We start from the raw sequence: 21600 nt of genomic DNA, 5'->3' as shown, positions 1-21600 counted from the left end.
ACCCTTTTTCTGCTGGATTGTCTCGTTTGCGTGAAATTCTCGTTCTTTTTTGTCTGTCTGTGATGGCTTCTCCATAAACATCTGTAGCATGATCTTTGGCCGACTTCATTCCGTTTGCTCCGTCATTCTTTTTAGTTCCTACTCTCAGTAGTGCAATCATTTATGCTTCGGTTTTCGTTTGATTTTTCCTTTGTGAGTTTTTTTTTATGTGAAACTTGTTTCCGACCTGTACTGAGCGAATCGAAAGAAAAGCGAAATTACTTTGAACCAACTTACTGCTACTTCTGACAGAAAACTACCCAAAATAAAGCCAGCTCTTATCACAACTATCTTCTGCCCAAAAACAAACAAAAAAATGTGTGTGTCTCTTAGTGTACCTACCAATCTGTGTAATATCGTTTTCCAGCGTCTTCCAGCTGTCCTAAACAGGATCGGGATAATTCTCGCGAGTCCCCTGGTAAGCTATCTTCTCTATTCACCACACATAATCGATGAAATTTTTATCATTTTTGGTCAAAATATCCACCTCAAGAAAATTAAACCTTTTCATTGTTTTGTGAAATATTTTCGTTTATCTAAACTCTTAACAAAAAACTAACATAAATTCCACTCTAATCTTTTTTCTAACTGCCAAAAAGCAAAACAACAATTGGATAGCTCCTCTTTTGATACTAATGCGAAAACTAAATAACCTTTACAGTATATGTTAAACTTTACTGATTTATCCTTAGTTTAAAAACAGATCTTAATTTATAAACAACTTTAGCTTAAGAAAATGTGTTAGATTAACTAAATTTTGGTTGCACAATTAAATGAAAACTGAATTACTACTGAGTAGTTCTCTACGTTTTTGCAACTTTTTTAGTGATTTTTTTTATTTGAATGAAACTTTGTTCATGCATTCCTTATGTCAAAAGAAGCAATTTCACATAATTAGTTTTCCATACAAGTCTCCACACAATTTTGGGGCTGGTCTTGTATGTGTATGTAAATATATGAAATAATATATCTTGAGATGGGATTTTCTTATCGATTTGGTGTCTTTGACAAAGTTGGAAGTAATGATTAGGACCTTTTGGATAAATATAGGTACACGGAAAAAAATCCGATTTTTTCATTTATATTTTTATCACTAAAAGTACTAAATTTTGCTATATTTCGATTTATAGTAGGGGACATTTTCTGATCCATTGTACGTGATGGTGCCATATCAGGTTAAGGAGACACGATCTTTCGAAAAAAAAAGTATTTTGAAAACATCGAAAATCTAGACAACAAAATATTTTAGAAAAAACACGACCAATCCTTTAGGCCTAATAAGTTATATATGACCCAACAATCCAAATTTTCTAAATTAATCTTTAATCTTCATATGGCAAAAAAATTCCATCTTCAACAAAAAAAAAAAGTTTTTGAAAAATTCAAGCCTGAGGGGGTTTTAAAGCTAAATTTACAATCGACATTGAAAATAATAAAAAGTTGAAATAACAAGCCATAATCAAATTTGAATGCAAAAAGTTTTTTTAAATGCATTTACACTAGTTCAGTTGTTTAGCAATAATTAGTTTTCAAAAAATGTTTGATTTGGCAGAATAAAAATATCAGCGAAAAAAAAAAGTTTTGCGGTACTGTACATAGAAAATTTAGAGATTTTTGAATAAACCCAAATACCGTAAAACGGGGTGACTTTGATAGGTTTGAGATGTTTCCGCTAAATGAAGAGTAAAAATTAAATACGTACGGAATGGTTTGGAATCATACTGACCGTGGAATTTTGAAAAGTTTAAAAAGTTAGTTAACTATAGTTTAGAAAATGCTGATGAAAGTCATTATTTTAAACTTCTCAAAGTGTCATGATTTTCTCAATGAACATGATTTTGAATCGGAAAACGGAATGCATTTTCGAATTCTTTGGACAATTTTCCACTAGAAGAAGGTTAAATAAGTTTGTAAACAATAAATAACACGTGTTTTTAAAACAAAATTAAAAAAAAAATCTCCAAATTTGTAGGCAATTTCAGTTGAACAAATTTTATGTAAAATGTGAAAACTTGTGATTCGTGCTTCGAATTCAGTATAAAATGCAATATAAATCGATAATTGTATAAATAAAACTAGTTTTAACAAATTACAGCCAAAATTCCGATTTTTTTACAATTTTACCTAAAATTTATTTGTATTTTAATAAAAAGCTTATAAACTTAGTTAACTAAATATAAACATTGATTTTTTTTTCTTAAAAACTATATCAGCTACTTTAGTGATGGTACATTTAACGTACATATAAATTTTGAACATCTTAAATATGATTTTATCAAGAAAAACTATGACTATCAAAGTCACCCCGTAACCGTAACTATTTTTCTAAACACTAGAAAAAAACTTTTTTTTCCAAAATAGTGCATGGACTTTGTGTTGGGGTAGGCTACATGTAAAACGAAACTATTGGCACTACGCCCCCCGGGGCATGGCCTTCCTCTAACGTGGGATTTCTGCTCCAGCGCCTCTGACGAGACAGGAGAAACCGGGACCGACGTTTTACTTCACCATCCGATAGAAGCTCAGTGGATAAGGCGGGAATCGAACCCGCGTCTCATAGCATCATCGGGATCGGCAGCCGAAGCCGCTACCCCTGTGCCACGAGACCCACGAGGCTACATGTACATGTTTTAAAAATAATAATCTTGAGAAAAACCTTACCTGCTGCAAAATATTCCAAAAACAAATTGAAATCCTATCAAAGTCACCCCGGTTTACGGTATGCCAAAAATGATTTTAAACACAGAGAAGTGCATTTTAAACTGATTTCAGCTGATTGCACTTGCATTTTCATTAAAATTTTGAAGTTTTTTTTTTAAAATATTTTTTCCCCTGATATTTCGGGCCGATTTTGACAAAAACTTTTTGAAATAATTGTACCAGCCTGAAATTAAAATATTACAAAAAATAATAGAAGGTAATTTGAGAATTCTACTTTCAGAAGTTAAATAAAAAACTAGTTTTATCCGTGTTGCGCAATCGTAGCGAACTACTCTACTAATCTTATGCTAGCCAGAATCCATAAAAAATTGGAGGTGAAGATTTTTGTAAAATCTTCAATTATTATTTAGAAGCATTTTTACTGAAAACCCCATTTTCAGCTTTTTTAATTGGTGTTATATAACATAAAATGACAAAAAATTAAAATTAAGAATTCATTTGTCTTAATATGAATTTCAATATATTCATCATTTGACTTTATACTGACTTTATAATGAAATTAAATAGATAACATAGTTCCATCGAAAGGGCATAAAAATTTCTTTTTTGGAAGTTGATGATTCGTTTGCATTTCTCGGAAAAAATGTCAAATTTTTTTTTATTCTAAAAATATTGAAGAAAGTAATTTTTTCAATAACTTTTGACGATTTTTCAAATCCAAATTTCGATGCCTAAAGGGGGAGCGGTTTCCCGAGGTCAGGTCGAGTTCAAATTTGGAGTCAAGCCTAATGTTGCGTCAAACTTTAATTTCAGAACTTTAATTACCGGAAGGAACCCAGAATTGGACCACTCTAATGCCAACCCTCAACCTAGATGTTTTAAATGTTTTGCCTTAACGTTTTTGATTTTAAGATTATCAATCTAAGAAGCAGTAACATTATTCAAATAAGGGCAACTTTTTTCTTGAAAATCGACAAATTTAGACCGAGTTCGCTAAATTTTCTATTTTGAACCAAAAAACGCATACTTAATATAAATATAAACTGTATACAAAAGTACCTACTACATGTTAAATAAGAAATAAAACTATGCGTGATGAATAGTATTAAAGTTATGAAAAGTACCTGTCATACACAAAAAAGGAGCTATCAATTAAATTGTTGTCTTGCTTAACTAAACACACAAATACAGCTATTTAAATTATCTCTTTGAGAACTAAATCACCAACTACTTTTTGAATCTGAAACAATTAATTAACTAACACCGACTTCTTTTAAACTTGCTGTAAGCTAAACTAAATCGCTGTAATTTGCCCCTTACTCAATTCAAATCTGAATGTAATAACAAATTTGCGCTTTCTAGTGCTACTTAACGCATTACAAAATTATCTCGTAATTTGCATTTGCTAACAAATTTGGCGTAATTATTCAAACACAAAATCTCCATGTTTCGATTACTCCGCCTCCATGTTAAAACTTATGTTCTGGGCTGAATAAATACAATACTCGTCTGTTTTTTTTCTTTCACTTTCTGCCACTTTTACAACAAAAACAAACAAACGCTGCGGCCTCTCTGTTGTTACCAACTTCTGTTCAATGAATTCCAAACAAATACCAAAATCCCACCTGTACCACCACCAAAACAAAACCCCTTCAAAGACGTCAAGAGTATTCTCGGTAAAGTCGGTTTGACCTACTCGTCTCATTAGTCTGTACCCCCCCTTAGACGGCTAGCCACAAATGTCTGCGATAATACACCCAAAACAAAACCAAAATAGAGATGTCCCTAACACGCCATTTGGTTTTTTTTCATGTTTTTCGTTTTCCTTATTTTGCCTGAACGATACAAAGAATGCTTTTTCCTAGACCAAAACCAAAATTACCAAACTGTTGACTACTTCGGAACCACCCCAAACAAAGGGAAACGGACCACCCTACTAGCAAAAACTAACAAACTGTGTAACTTGTTGTGTGTGCAAATATTAGTATGGATGTGTGTGTGTAACTGTACCTTAGATTGGCCTTTCTCCATTACCTGTTTCTATCAACTCACACTTTTGTTTTCAGAATACGTGCCTTTTTTTTTTGCTGGTGCTCCAAAAAGCTCCCCTGCGCAATATTCAAATTGATTTTTTTAAGGCGCTAGAACTAAGTATAGTTACAAAATAACAGAACAAAAGACTCTCCCACATTAAATGAAGAGAGGGAAGGCCAAAAAAGTGTCACCAAGGAGTCCTTTTTGCTAATTGTATTTGCGCACCTGACCTGCTGGTGGGAGGAAGGAAATTGCAATTGCAAGACCGTTTTTCCGACGACCATTTAGGGAGCTTTGAGAGTGCAATAGTTCTGGGAGTAGTTGTACATGCACACATGCACAGATTACACCACAATATTTGTTAGAATGCTTTCAATGTTGGATGTTTGCTTATGTTTTATAACGCATTTATTTAATTTTAGTTAATTTCTTATTTTGGATGGTTTGTTTTTCATCTTTTAAGGAGCTCTGATTTATTTGAATTTAAGAACAAATCTCGAATATCCCTCATTTGATGACAAAAAAACGCAAATAAAATTTGTGTTCTCATTTGAAAACGAAAAGTACAATTAACAATGACATGTGTTTAACTCATCTAGAGATGATGTAACAAAATATACTTGCCTTTTTTTTATTTTTAGACGATTCGGTTGTTAAATAAAATAAACTTATCTGGATTTTACTCAATATTTTTTAAAGACTACTAAAGCTGGTAAATTTAAAAAAAAATTGATTACCAAAAAGAGCCTGAAACGTGAAAATACATCTTTTTTCAAATTCATGTACTGCCCATGTTCGCATAAATGTCCCATATGCAAAAACAGCATGTTGAGAAAAACGCATTTGAAGTTTGTCCCACACATAAGACTACGTGTTAAGTTTTCACGAAAAAACTGGATTTCCTCCTGATTTCTAGAACAAAGTTCATGATGTTGTAGGCTTTTCTGAAAGAACACACGATTTTGAAAAAAAAACTGCATCATTAACTCAAAAGTGATGAAAATGCATATGGGACATTTATGCGATCAGGGGCAGTGTAAGTCTTGATTTTTTTTAAATCATCAGAAAGAGCAGAAATTTTCCATCAGTTTCATTATTTGACATTTAAGATTCGATCACAAGTTGCTGGGGCGTCGCCATTTGAAAGCTGAGTGCTATTTGGATGATAACCAAAACATATACATTTTTTGTGACTGTATTTCAACAACTAGAGGTCCAATCTTCAAAAATTTATAGGAATTTTTTGAACTTTCCGGAAACATACAAAAACTGAAATATCGCGAAAGTGGGTTTTATTTTTTAAACCGTGCATTAATCAATTTATTGCAAAAGAAATTTTTCGTTTCCAAGTCTTATTTTGGATCTAAAATTGGGTTTTGATAACATTTCCATCAAGTTTTTATAATTTTTCCATAAAATCATGATAATTTTTATCTAAAAAAGACCATACTACAACTTTTTTTTGTTGTTTTTGAGTTTAAAATGGATTTTTAAATCAATTTTGAGAAATTAACCTCGCGGTCCTTCTTGACAGAAAAGCTCCTACTTGACAGCTCGTTCCAAGGGGACCATAGTTGATCCATCGAAAAAAAGTTGTCTTGTCAAAAAAAAAATTGCATTAAAATTAAAAAAAGTGTTCAGAAATGGTTTTAATCGTGTTTTTTCCGTTGTACATAAAAATTGACATAGGGCTTTAGTACCCAATTACGTCTTTCAAAAAGCAGCATCAAATTTTATTTTTCAAGAATATGTCAATTTCCAGAACTTCTAGTTAGTAAAATAAACATAGTTTTTATACAAATAAGTGAGATCCAGCTTCAAAAGAGTACATAAATATCACTTAAGTGCCAATAACTAGATTCAGTGTTGCCAGACTTTCAAACTTTTGGACCTATTTGGAGACTCTTTTGAGATCATCTAACAATCGATATAAATTATGATGATATTTGATACGATTTCCGACTATTTATTGAACACCCGGATGTATGTAAAAACACATTTTTCCATAACTTTTGAACTGCATATTGAAAGTTTAAACAATTTGATAACGACGAATGGGCCCCTAAACCGAGTCGAATGCGAGTGTTTGAACAAAATCGGACCGTTTTTTTATGGATCTGTCATCGAAAAAATTGATTTTTGTTGTTTACAGAGTAAATATTCAATCTTATAAATTTAAAAAAAAATAGTTTGACGCTTTAGGAAAACCAAATTTGGCCCCTAAGGCTAAAAGATTGGGCACCCCTGAATGACATGAAAAACTGTTAAAAATGTGTTGTTTTGACCGAACAAAACTCAATTTTTAATAAGTCTTTTTTAGAACAGTCAGGATGCTAGGATTAGAGGTGGGCAAAAAAGAGCGAGCCGCTCAAAGAACTAGTTCACTGAAAAGAGCGAACGAACCATGGCTCACAAAAAAGAGCCGCGGATCTTTTTGAAACTCCGGTTTTTGAAAGAAACGTTCCAAGATGGAATAATTTATAAACTGTTGACTTTTTTTTAAGTTGCTCAATATAATTAATTCAATCTCCATCAAATTGTGGCATGAAATTTGTTTTTGAGAATTAAAAATGTAATTTCAAAATTTTCTAGGCTTATAAATTAATATAAAATTTGTAAGAATTGTGATCACGGTGTATTTTTTCAAGTACATAAATTACTTGAAAAGTAAATAATTTTTTAAACAAAAAATAAAAAAAACTTCATTGCACAACTGATCGTAAAGATACATTTAAAAAATATCTGAGTATAAATTTGAGTATTTCAAAATGCTTAACTTGGGAAATTTTGCCGAATATCTGCTAAATAGCCATATCCTAATATCATAAATAAACGCAATTTCGTAAAATTTATAGCAATATTTTTTTTTCTCAAAATCCCAGATATCTCCATATCCAATTATTCGAACGATTTGACCATTGGTTCTCACGCGAATCTTCTCGTTTTTAGTTTTTTTCAATAACATATAAAAGTCTAATAAAAAACATAAAAAATCAAAAAAATCTTTTAAATTGCCTTTTCAACAAAATTTTAAAAAAGAGTGAAAGAGCCGTTCAAAAGAGTGGCTCATTTTAATGAGCGAGCGAAAATGAGCGGCTCTTAAAAAAGCGGTTTTGCCCACCTCTAGCTAGGATATATAACTGGATTTTTTTTTAAAAAAAAAGGTCCAATAAACAAAATTTTCAGTTTTTGCTTTTTGGGTGTTTTTTAATACCCCTGACTCAAGGAGGTTTCAAAAACACCCAAAAAGCCAAAACTAGAAATTTGGTTTATTGGACCTTTTCAAAAAAAAAACTCCAGATATTGACTAAGAACAGTGTTTATTTTCCGAGCCAGGTTTACCTGAAATTCCGATATTACTACAGCTTTAGTATTTATAGTTACATTTCAAAGAATGTGATGGAATTTCAATTAAGAACACACAATCTATAAGGTTTACATCAAAAAATAAACTTTTTCAAAGAATGCTTCATATGTCTGCATTAACAAACTTCTTAATAAGCAAATTAATCGACTAACAAGCTAACAAGAACTCGTTTAACCCAACATTTTCGTTTCTTGGTCTTATTCCGTTGAGTAATTTCCCCCCACCAATCAGTCACTCTCGTCACTACATTCGTTTCAAAGTTCATCCCCTGAGATGCGTGTGTCTGTGCAAGCTAACGTTCGACCTTCATGTAATGTATCTCCTCCCATGGCACACCAGCATCATTGTCACCCACAAACTTCGCCACCTTCGTGTGCCTGTTCACAATGACACCCCCGCTTCTTCCAAAATTCGCAGATTCCCCCTCCACTCTTCTACACACGTCCACGTCCCCCCAGTTGTCCAGTCTAAATATTTGTCTTTTAAAGTCCAAAACTTATCCTAACGAGCAGGAAACGATCGAAAACGAGTTCCACATGGCGATCGCTGCCGAGAAGTCGACTTCCGCTAATGCTGCTGCTGCTGCTGCCACCTCCGCTGCTGCCACTTCCGCCGGTACCGCAACTTCCGCTTCTGCCGCTAGTCCAAGGGCCACGTCCAGACCGGCCAGCACCATCATGCTGGAGGAAGGTCTGGGCGATGGCGGGGCTGACGTTCAGCCACGTGGCACCATCCGCCGGCAGCCAACGGTCGAGACCAAGCTCAACGAAAGTGGGCTGATGGAAACGAGCTTTGTAAGTTCTCTGCGAGTGGGGAACGACGACACGGCCACGTCCCGGGGAGAGGTCGAAGCTAGTGATAAGGATACACTGCCCATCATCTTGTGCTAGAAAGTTTGAAAAACATTAAATTGCAAATGGAAGAATTTATTTTCATATTTTAACTGAACTTTAAAGTATTCTCATGAAACGAACTGTTCTTTTTTATGGACTTATATGGACATTACATTTTTGCAATCCTATTGAATTATTATGATACCAAGCTGGATTAAACCTCAGTATAGTATGATCAAAATGTTCAAAGCTAGACATTCATACTACTGCAAATTATCTAAGTATTCACGTACTTATTCTTTATCCAAGGGCTTTTTAACGTTTTGCGGGCCGAAAAAAAATCCAAAAATGAAAAAAATGACAAGTTTTTTCAATAAAAATAGCAAAAAACTATTACCGTCAACTGGGGCGAATCAGGACAACAATCGGAATAGGGACAGAAATTTTTAAAGCACATTAAATTTGGAAACCAAAATTCTAATTTTATTGTTCTTGGCCTGTTCTTACCGAAATCAATCAAAAATATCAAAACAATGTGTAAAACATAGCTAAACCCGGATTCGCCTCAGATGACGTTATTCGATATTTAGGGAAAAAAAACGAAGGAAGTTACAAAACCTTACTCAAAATTTGTATCAGAGCAGTTCTCTAGAAATTCACAAGAAAACATTTGTTTGCATTTTTCAATTTGATGAAGCTGCATCGATTCCTTAAGTCTGAATAAGCCATTTTGATGTCTCCATTATAATTAAGGGGCTCCCCAGTGTCCATATCGAAGTCAATCTGTATCAAACTGAACTGATCAATCGGCAAAGTTGCAAGTTATGATTAGAATAAGTCGGAAAAAATGAGTACACGGAAAAAAAGTTACCCATTTTTTAAAACCTCTAAACCCCTTCGATTTTTTTTCATTTTTGGACAAAAAGTTTTAACTTTTGAGCTGTGGGGTAGACGTACTTTTTTCCTACGATTTAAAAAAAATCAATTTTACATTCAAAAATATTTCGGGTAAATTTTTGATTTTTTCCATACTTTCTTTGGAAAATATCAAAAATTTACCCGGAAAAGCTTCCTAGAAGTGTTTTTGAATGTAAAATTGTATTTGAAATAAAAAAAAGGTATCCATCTTCGTATATCTCTAAAAATTAGATTAAAAAAGCAGAGAATATTCTCGGCATTTTTGTTGTCCACAGTTTTCGATTGATTTTGGTACCTGATCACGAATATGTGCTCCATTGTTTGATAAATCGTGACGGTGGGCATTACGACCACTTTAATTTTTCTGGATATCTACTAAAAGACGTTATTCAGTGAATTGTAGCTCGAAACCGTCAGTAGATATAAAATTGGTGTCACAGATTTCCCGTTATTCACCTGCCAAAAAGTTTGGGACACGTCATTTTATGGCAAATTTAATGTACTTTTCGAATCTGCAATCAGAACTATTTTTTTTGTTTGTAAATCAAATATTTTTGTAACTTTGTACAATGTTATACAGAGTTGTAGAGCAGAAAAAACTTAAATTTTGATGTTTGAGGTTGTATGTAGTTACGACTTATCTGAAATTTAAGAAAAAGATTTTTGAAAAAGTGTTGATTTTGACCTTTTATGACCCGTTTTTCAAATTTGAACCTACAAAGAATTGAAAAACGTGTCTTAGTAAAAGTCCAGAAAAATTAAAAAGGGTCGTACCGCCCCACCGTCACGAGATATCGAGAATTGGACCTCGGATTCGCAATCAGCTCCAAGTCCGCAAAATAACCCCTTTATGCTAAGTTTCAAGGAAATCGAAGAGCGGTCGGGGCAACTTTTCCCAATTCCGTGTGAATTCGCAGAAAATGGCCCATTTTTTAAATTGGATGAAACTTTGTGCATCGATTCCTTGAGTCCAAAATAGAGCGTCCAATTTCCCGCCCGGGAAAAAATTTCCCGGAAATTCCCGGGATTTCCCGAAAAGAAATATTTCCCGTTTCCCGAGAAATTTGTAAATCTCCCGGAAATTCCCGAAATTCAAGCGGAAGTATACATTTTCTTAAATTTTTGGAACTCCTTTTTGAAAATGCTCTGAAAAAATAATAAATGAACAAACTCAACAGGATTTTGTTCAATTAAATTAAAATTTGAAGTGAAAAAAATATGGAGCCCTGGTGCAACTACAGGTGTTAGAGGGTTAAATGTGAAAAAATAGAAGATTTTTTGTGGAATGATGTTAATTTATCGTATAATTTAAATCATGTTGCATAATAATACAAAAAAATCATTGAAAAATTACTTTCTATTGTTCGTTCTCAAAAAATGCAAAAATATATTCAAAGCTTGCTTCAAATATTTGAAAACATTGGGTTGTTGGATGTAAAACCAACACTTAAAAGCTTTACCATTTGTTCAAGAGCTGAAACCAGTATTTGTCATAAAATATAATTTCTGCATGTTTTTTTTTCTCATTTCAATAAACTGGTCACAGAGGCAAGTTTAAAATGTCTCATCAAAGAAAAAAAAAACAATATTACATTTTCTTGTAGTTGAATGATTTTTTACATGCAGTCAAGCTGTTAATTGATCTTCACACTTATTTAAGCCATTAATGTTGATGTCCTTTACAATTTTGTTGCATTATATTAATTAAGCCAAGATCATAACAATTTTCAATAAATTTAAAATTTCCCGGGAATTCCCGGAATTTCCAGGGAAATTTGCTGAAAATTTCCCGTTTCCCGGGAAATTTGTAACCCCGGGAAATTGGACGCTCTAGTTCAAAAATAAGCCCTTTGACATAATGTATTTCTCCATACAAATTAAGAGTCTGTCCATTAAATATTGCTTTACAAATATGGGAAAATTAGTATCTTGAAAATATATTTTGTGATATATTTGGTGTCTTCGACAAAGTTGTAGGTTATGATTAGGACTATGCGGAAAAATGGGTACACTGTAAAAAAATCCCCTTTTTAATTTGACTTTTTAACACAAAAACTCTATTCGACGAACTTTACCCCCATCAATTATTTTCATTTTTGGTATGTTTTAATGGACAAAAACTCCGATTTAAGCCATTTTAAAATTTTAGGCTCAAAAACATTTATTATTGACTTTATTAAATGTAAGGGTTAATTAAAATATTTTGAATATATTAAAAAAAAATTACAATACTTTCATTGTTTGACAATGACAATCGGACGAATATTTAGGTTATCGTACCCGCCCGTATGGATCAATCAGACCGCGCACTGGTCTCACAATTCAGAGGTCGTCGGTTTGAAACCCGCGTCGGGCGCTCTCAAATTCTTTGTGTAAATATAGTGATTGGTACGAGCAATGGTGGCCGACAGCTATAAAGTCAAATTCGTTTTTTTCAATATCATATCGTGATCGTTAAAAATTTAGCTGAAAAAAAAAACAAAATCGAAAAATCACAATTGCATACAAACCGAATAGGTGGAAACAATAATCAAATTTAAATCACAGCTTTGCATCCGAAAAGAATGCAAGCCAATTCTCGCGAAAAGTGTTCAACCCGCTACCATTTTTTTAGCAGCACGTACACACTTCTTGCAACGCAAACAGTTTGTCATTGTGCATGCAGTCAGAGTAGATTATGTTGAATAATTTAGTAGATCTGCGAGCAGTCGGATGCGCTAGCATTTATTTTGCTGAAAATTTAATTCATTTTATGTTGTGTTCACAATTTTTCGATCATTTCTGATTTATTTTGACTTTCTTTTTGCCTTTCAATAAGTTTTTAAGTTTGTCGAAATTGAATGAAACTTGTGCGAATGATTCGTTCATCCTATCGCCCACCCAACTGAAGATACCACGATAATGATATGCAAAAAGTCTCGAACGATCCTCCTGGAATGCAAATAAATAATTTGTTATTTTTTCCGTTCTTTCCACCATTTTTTAACGCTTCATGGATATATTTCCATTAGCCGGTAAGTGTGACTCTGCTTTAACCTCCCTCTCTTTCTCTCTCACCCTCAACTCTACAATCATCCCCTTAAACAATTATCCACCCCCACGAACCCGAGCGTTACATAAAAACAACAATAAAGCATCTGTGCTGCCCTCCGTAACAAACCCTTACAGAAAACAAAAAAAAACAAACAATAGCCGCCCTGCATGAACCACACACACAAAATTAAAGACACAAACCCACACGTGGACGGGCTCACACAATGCACCAACACAAACAAGATTGTGCAGCAATGGCGCCGCCAAGCGGTGCCATTTTTTATCTTGTTGGAAAAAGGAGAAGCAGATAAAGGGCAGGGAACAAAAGAATGTTTAGTTATAATTTAAAAATTTGTATTGTGCACACAGCTGTAGAACAATGGCCGAGTTATGCACACCGGTTGTCGCGATGAAAGGATAGCATAATTGTTGGGGAAAGGGTTTTTGAAATATGGTTAAGGTATTTTACGATGTCGGTGGGGTTCAGGTGAAATTCAACAATAATAAGTTGTACAGTTGCGAGATTTGCTCTGGTTGCGTTTTGCTTTACGATTCCGGTAAAAGTTATGGGATAAGCCTAGAGATTTATGGTACCGTAAACTGGGGTGACTTTGATAGCCCGGGGTGACTGATAGGTTTTTCAAATGCCCGTCAAATTAATATCTAAACATTTTTGAGAGTTTTGAGTGTGTAAGCATTAAGGGATAGCTTATTATCGAACATATATGCAAAAATGTGACTGTAACATTGGATGTATCAAAATTAATGGCCAAATCAAATTTCTATCAATGTCACCCCGGGCTATCAAAGTCACCCCAGTTTACGGTACAACATTTTTGTTGTTGTTTCAAAGTAAAGTTTAAAAAAAATTAGGAAAATAATTTTAAGATTAATTAAACATCTGAAAAAAATGTGTTAACAAATGAATTATCCATGCAAGAAATTAAACATGTCAAATCCCTTAAACAAATTTAAAAGCCATTCAAAAAGTAAAAACTTCATTTTGTAAAAAAAAAATCAAAATATAGCCTATTTCATCCATCTTCGAAAAAAAACTTTTTTTTTCAAAAAAGATAACTCACCACCATTGATTGATTTTAAATTTAAAAAAAGTAAAAAAATGAAATTACGAGTCATGGTTCCAAAATAAGAATGTAAAAAATGTTTTAAAATGCGTTGTACACCTGCCCAATTGTTTTCCAATTATTAGTTTCCAAAATAACTGAATATTAATGAACATTTTTTTTGCGAAAAAAAAAGTTTTGGTGGTGCTCTACATCGGAATTTCATAAAAAAAAATCTAAATATGTTTAAACCACTCCAAACATGCTAAATATGATTATCAATGCATTTTGAATTGTTTTCAGTTGATTGGAATTATTTTCATTAGAATTTTGATGTTTTATGAAAAAAAAATTGTTTTGCCCCCTAATTTTTTGGATGATGAAGGGGGGGGGACGACAAAATCTTTGATAAATATTTGTAACGGCCTAACTATCAAAGAATAAATAATAAAAGTAAAAATGCGTATTTTTGAAAATACATTTTTTTATCATTTGCATAATTTACCAAACTATACGAAATTTTGTATGCATGTTCATTATTCTATAGGCTTTTAATGAAAAACTACAATTTTCACAAAATAGCGTCTTAAAAAAATAAATTTTCCATAATTTGCATAATTTATTAAACGATTCGAAATTTTGCATGCATTTTCATTGATTTGGAGTTTTTTGTAGAAAATACTCAAACTTTCACAAATTACCGTATTTTCGTGAATTCTAAAATTTTCATTATTTGCATTATGGATATCGTACGATTCAAATTTTTTTATACATTTCCACTGTTCAGTTTTTTACAGAATACCGTGTTTTTTGAAAATACTCAAATTTATATAATTTGTCATATGGATATCAAACGATTCAAAATTTTGAATACATTTTCAGGGTTTTTGAGTTTTTTTAATGAAAAACTAAAATTTTCACGAAATACCGTATTTGTTTGAAAATACTCAAATTCCATAATGCATTATCAATGGTATTAATGGATTCGAAATTTTGCATGCATTTCCACCACTAATTTTTTTTTTTTACAAAATACCGTTAGTTTGAAAATACAAAAATTTTCATAATTTGCAATATGGTTATCAAAAAAATCGCAATTAGACATGCATTATTAATATTTTAATGTGTTTTGAAAGATGTTCTTAAATTTTCACAAAATACCGTATTTAACGTTTAGGTAATTCTTTTAAATATTTTAAACAGTGGAAATGCATCAAAAAATTTTAATACTTATAATTAAAATTTGAGAATTATGAAAAAATATTTTTTTTTACTCTACAAAAAACATGTCAATTTTATTATTTTCGAAACAAGAAAAGGCAATATTTTGTGAATATTTTATTATTTGTTATGCAAAATGTTTGATACCCGTATGGTAAATTATGAGAATTTCAATATTTCGATAATAAAAAAAAAAAGCATACAAAATTTCATTTTGCTTGATTCCCATATTGCAAATTTTGGAAACTTGAGTATTTTGTGTTTTTAAGAATTTATGCTTTGAAACTTAGCCGTTGCAAATATTTTTTGAAGGTTATGTCCCTCGACTCTGGTCGGGGTCGGGGGGGGGGGGTCAAAAAAATAAAAAAATATAAAAATCTAAATTACAAGCCATTTTCGGACCGATTTTGAAGGGGGGCGACATAAACTTTGAAAAATATTTGCAACGGCCTTACTTCATTATCCAAAAATATATCCTCAGTGATAGCATTGAAAATTATGCATGGTATTGATTGATTAGGTCAATTTTAGAAGGATTTTAAAAATGAGTTAACGTTCGTTATCGTGGATAAAATAGATGCCGATAGAATTGTCGAAATAATGATAACAAAAAATAATAATAATAATTAATTATATCGATTATCAACTATGCTTCATACAAATAAAAAAAACAAATTGAAAAGCTAAAAAATCAATACAATTATTTTTCTTAGGTCAGAAAAAGGTGTAATAGTGCCTCTGGAAATTTATCATATAAATATATTGTACCTTTTTCGTAATTCCTCAGTTTCAACAAGTATGTAACAGTTATTCATAAAAGAGGAGATAAATTATCATCAAATATATCTCCAGATTTGAATAACTTTTGTTGTGTTCTTTTGAATTTGATCAAACATTATCATTATCAAAATAAAATTATTGCTGTCCTTCAACAAACACTAAAAAATTGTTAAATTTTGGTGATACATATTTTTTGTAGCCTGAAAAACTCTTCAATCCAAAACTTGTCGTGCTATCTTGTCTTGTGCTATCTTGTCGTTTTTGACGTTCCAAGAAAAATCATTTTTTATGTTTGACCTTGAATAAACAAAAACGATTGCACGCAATGTAAACAATAACAAACACGTTTTGTTTGGCTGGCCACTCTGTGCATTGTCCCGATGTTTGGTTGAATTTGGTTGCCGAAGTCCCGAGTTATAATTACAAATGTTTACGGTAGTCGGGCATGCACGTGTGTCAAACGCGTTCTGACCTGAAATCCTTCTGGCCAGTTGTCGCAACTTTCAGGATGTGTCAAGATAGCGCAACAAGATTGAAGCTTCTGCGATATGAAGAGTGACCACAACGTACAGATTTGTTTCGGTTTTTATTGAATATCTCAGGATTGACATTGAATTGAAATGTCAAAAGGGTAGGCAACAGAATAACATAAAAATTAAAAATTTCCTTTGGGACAAGAAAACGATTATGGGTAGTAAGTTACTTAGAAAACAAATAGGTCTTATTTTCACATTTTTGCATTTGATAAAATGGAACGTTAGATGAGACTAAAGTCTACCAAAGAATTGTTAAAGTAAACTTCAATTGAGCTGGAGGAGACGATGTTATAGGCGAAATAAGACTGGAAAATTGATAAAAATTTTACTCTAAATTAGTCATAAGTAAACACAAACCATCACTGCCTTTCCAAGCTTACTCCTCTTCGTTATCAAATTTTGCACACAAGCGTTCCCGTCAGTATCTTCATAAAAAAAATGCTTTCCTTTGGGGCCAACATTTTCGCTCACTCATCATGTAATGAAATCCAGAAGCAATCACTCATCAACCATTCGTTTCGAAGGCAAAGCTCGAACCATGAAATGCTTGATGATGGTCTTCGGAAATGCTATTAACTCCAGCCAGCCGCTGTGTGTGCACTGCTGTACATACTTTCGCCGGAAATCCATCAATCTAGATGCTCCTCCTCCTAGCATTAGAATCTGGAAAAAAGCTTGCCCCAAGTTGGATTTTAGTTAATTACTCCTTGCTGATCCAACAATCCATACGCGTGTGTGTGTGAGCAGTTTGGCCAACCCCACTCCCCTGTTTCGTTATATAGATGTAGCCAACCTTAGAAGCAATGGTTCACCAGTAGAGTTTGCCCCTTAATGCAACTAGTGCCCCCACCCCTCCCTTTTATACCCCAAACACAGTGGTTCAAAAAAATGTTTTTTTTTATTTTAATTTTTTTTTGGCTTGTAATGAACCAAAAAACCATTCAAACAACCCCGTGTAACTTTAACCAACCAAGCCCACCGTGTTCGTCGATCCCGCATGCCAGAAAGAGGTCAAAAGGACTTTGTCGGAATCTTGAATCTTCGCCGTACCTCGTGGCAGGACAAGGCCACCAATTTTCGAAATGGTTATTCAAAACTGATTGCTGCTGGTCCGAAAATCCCCTCCAGGCCTACCAGCAGAGCACCAGATTTCAATCATTAAATTTTCTACCGCAAAAAAGGTCCAAAATCCGAAATCTCCAACGGGACGGAACCGTTCTGATGGCACCTGAGGCAAACCAGCACAGGATGTGAAATCTCAGCTGTGGACCTTCATGTCCAACGGTTCTGTCCGTTTTTTCCTGTGCTTTCTAAGTTGGGAAACGATTCATGGCCGCAGCCCGCCGGGCGCGACGAATCCTTTTTTTTTTTCTTTTTTCAACGATCTCAGGATGATTTTTCAATTCTGCTATCGCTGGAATCGAATTGTTTTTTTTGTGCTTTTTTTTGGGCAGGTTATCTTGTTGCGTAACATCTTTATTGAGATGAATGAAATTCACTGCGTGATGGTTTGAATTTTACCAAAATGATCGAAACGTTTATGATGATTGAACTCTCAAATCATATCAAAATCATTATTTTTTCATGTCTTAGCCAAGCAATATCATTTTTTAAAGAAATCTTTCCTTTTCTTAAGAGGCAGTATTTGTAAATATTGCTCGGTTTGTTCTAGAGGTCGTATCGAGGTGCTCCGATTTGGATGACAAACTTTCAGCATTTGTTTGTCTATACATGAGATGAACTCATGCCAAATATGAGCCCTATACGACAAAGGTTTGAGTTTGAAGTTTGAGGATCAAAAAACATGAAAAATCATAAAATTGCTCCCATTTGCGTAAAACTTGATCAATTCCAACTCTCTTAGATGCATTCGATAAGTCTTTTGAAGCACTTCAAAATTTGCCATAGACATCCAGGATTGGTTTGACTTTTTCTTATAGCTTTTGCAAATTACTGTTAAAAATGGATGCAACAGCCTCCAACACCCATACTCCTATAGGTCAAAAGTTTGGGAAATTCATGGACTATAAGTCTACGGTATTAACTTTTTGGCCAATCGCGGTTTTTCTCACATTTTTTTTAATTTTTCTATAACAAACATTTTAAAACGTTAGTTTCTGCCCTGTATGCTTCCATAGCGGCACTTTTTGGTCTCAATTTAGTCATATTCGGAATCCTCGGAAAAAAACACGTTAGTAAGAAGTATTGGAGTTGTAAATTTGATTGGAAAAAATGCCATTTAGAATGAATTAAAATATTTTTCAACAATTTGTTGGATTAGGGGTAAAACAGGTAGTTATTCGCCTACTTGATACAGCATTTGACGTATTGATCACAGAGTAAATAAGATCTATTTCTTTTTTTCAAAAACGTTTTATTTAATTATTTTTTAAATCAAATTCACAACTCCAATGCTTCTGAATTACGTGAAATTTTCCGAGAATTACGAATATGACAAAACTGAGACCAAAAAGTGCCGCTTTGGCGGCCTACAGGGCAAAAACTAACGTTGTAAAAAAATTGTTATAGAAAATCGAAAAACTATGAGAAAAACTGCGATTGGCCAAAAAGTTAATTCCGTAGGCTTATAGTCCATAAAATTCCCTAACTTTTGACCTATAGGAGTATGGGTGTTGGAGGCTGTTGCACAAAGATATTAAGGTTTTAAAAAAAATCCATTTTTGACAGCAATTTGCAAAAGCTATGAGAAAAAGTCAAACCAATCCTGGATGTCTATAGCATATTTTGAAGTGCTTCAAAAGACCTATCGAATGCATCTAAGAGAGTTGGAATCGATGAAGTTTTACGGAAATGCGAGCAATTTTAAGTTTTTTATGTTTTTTCTACCTCAAACTTCAAAGTCCGTTTTACCCCACTTCCCTTTGTCGTAGAGGGCTCATATTTGGCATGTATCCATCTCATGTATAGACAAACAAACGCTGAAAGTTTAATCCAAATCGGAGCACCTCAATACGACCTGTTACACATTGGTGAAAAACTCACTCTTAAACATTAATGGGTTTTTTAGAAGGACCAAATGTTTGCATTTGGTATTTTATTTTAAAATATTAACAAAAATAAGATAAAATTAGATTATCCTAAGAATAAAGTTACTCAAATTAAAAGTTAATAACATAGAAATGCAGAATATTTGGAATATGTTCTGCTTTGAAAAGACCATCTTATCTTATCTGATGATTCAGCCTACAACCGTTTCCGGGAACATCTCATAATTATTTCCATATCAATTGCGCGATAATTGAAGACTACTTTCACCGGCACAGGCCATTCCGCTGCCATCCAAGATAAGCAAATTATGCTAATGGGTTGCTCCATGTGATTTAATCGAGAATTTCCCCCGAAACCGCTCATTTTCCACGTCCAAAATGGGATGATTTATGAGGCTCGCGGTCCTTGAATGGAATACACCAAAAAAATACACCCTCGCTCAACCACGTTCATGGGAAATTGTCTCTGACTCTTGTATTACATACATAAATCTGCCGAAATCATTACATACATAAAACAACTCCCCCCCCCCCCCCCCTCTCGCCCCAATTCCAACCCACTAACGATGTTCCCTTTCGGTAGGGTGTGAAGAAGCGGGAATCCGGCGGCCCGAACGAGATTGTGGCCTGCACGAGCTGCGCCGGCGGAACCAGCCCCTGTACGCATTCGGCCAACAATGGCTGCGCCACTGAGGTGAGTACTTACTATTGATGCTCGTGGAGTGCTAATTAAAAGTTCTTTCATAATTGGGATAATTAAGTAAATTGGGGATGAGAGTGTGCAAATTTGAGTGCTTGAATATGATATATGCCTCAAATATGGAATCATGATGTTTATCTTTCAAGTTGCAATTCTTTAGAAACGATATTTAACTCATTTTTGTTACGAAATGGATAAATTAAGCTTGCATTTCAGAGCATGGGATTATCATGTGGCCCAAATCTGGGATTCATGAAGGCTACGCCCCGAAATCAAAGATTGACCCATCAATAAGCCAAATTTCAAATTTGAGCTAATTCTGACCAAGGGAACCCCTTCTTCTAAACCCTTAAAGTGTGTATGGTTAAAATCGTCAAAATTTATTGAGAGAAGCAACAGTTTCAGTTTTATATCTATGGAAGGCGCAATAACTATCCTAACTTCCTACAATTATCGGAACAAAGATATTCATTACATTTGGAAATACTTTTCCCAAGACAACATATTTTTAGGATTTTTTGCTAAAAAGTTATTAGCTTCCGAAAGTGACCGTTTTTGCGCGCCATTCTTTTTTTAGAGCCGTCTTCGCGGAAATTGTAATTTACGAAGGCTAACAACTTTTAAGCAAAAAAAAACTAAAAATATGGTGTCGTCGGAAAAGTTTTTCCAAAGTCAATAAAGATCTTAGTTCCGAGAATTGGCAAGAATTGGATATGTACTTATTGCTCCTTCCGCAGGCTCCTTAGGGGTTTCCGTGGTCATAATGAGCTCAAATGTGGAATTTTGCCTAGTGATGGGCCAATCTTTGATTTCAGATTTGGACCACCCTAATGTGCAGATGCCAAATATCAAATTTTAAGCTCAATTAACTTGATTGGTGATGAGGTTGTCAAATGTTGTTGAAATTGGTAGTATAATTTATAAAACTTAAGATATTTATGAAAATCCCAGTTTTTATGCCCAAATTTCTAACATTACAGACGGATAAGTGAATGCCAAGCAGGGTTGTTAAAATATCAAAATATCAGCTCTCAGCAACTACAATTATCCCGCCTGAATATTCATGCCTCAAATACAACTGCGCTTCTATCCTTATTGAGACTCTCAGCGCCGAACATAGCCGAACACGTTTTCGTGTGTATACACTCACGATTCACATTTTCCTTTTCTCTCTCATTCCCGCTTCCACGATCATCCTACCACAACAGCGTTTAACCACAAAAGCCGCCACAAAACCAATTTCTCAAACGCAGTTTAACGGGACGTCATGCGTGGTCGGCTCCTAATCGCCGTCCCGCGTGCTTTCATTTCAGTTTTCGGAGAGATTGAGAGACTCAGCGGTGAGAGCGCAGAGTCAAGGAAAAGGGAAGGAGTGATAGAGAGATTAGGCACCGCTGGGAATCACG

At 33.8% G+C, this 21600-nt stretch overlaps 1 protein-coding gene across 50 annotated transcripts in view; it reads left to right on the top strand.

The window, feature by feature from the left end:
• LOC6033527 (glutamate-gated chloride channel) overlaps positions 1–21600 on the top strand; it is a 272801-nt gene that overhangs the window by 247437 nt on the left and 3764 nt on the right. For 18 of the 50 annotated variants that reach the window (XM_038259413.1, XM_038259414.1, XM_038259432.1 and 15 more), the window contains 5 exons: positions 407–457; positions 4359–4376; positions 8614–8895; positions 12864–12866; positions 20078–20188. In XM_038259413.1, the coding sequence (XP_038115341.1) occupies positions 407–457; positions 4359–4376; positions 8614–8895; positions 12864–12866; positions 20078–20188 (465 nt within the window). The remainder of the gene's footprint in view (positions 1–406; positions 458–4358; positions 4377–8613; positions 8896–12863; positions 12867–20077; positions 20189–21600) is intronic. The other 32 variants (XM_038259459.1, XM_038259458.1, XM_038259437.1 and 29 more) reach the window with 15 other exon arrangements.

Source organism: Culex quinquefasciatus, chromosome 3 (assembly GCF_015732765.1).
Source record: "Culex quinquefasciatus strain JHB chromosome 3, VPISU_Cqui_1.0_pri_paternal, whole genome shotgun sequence".
In the NCBI taxonomy this organism is placed as follows: domain Eukaryota; kingdom Metazoa; phylum Arthropoda; class Insecta; order Diptera; family Culicidae; genus Culex; species Culex quinquefasciatus.
This window is presented reverse-complemented; position numbering and strand designations above follow the sequence as displayed.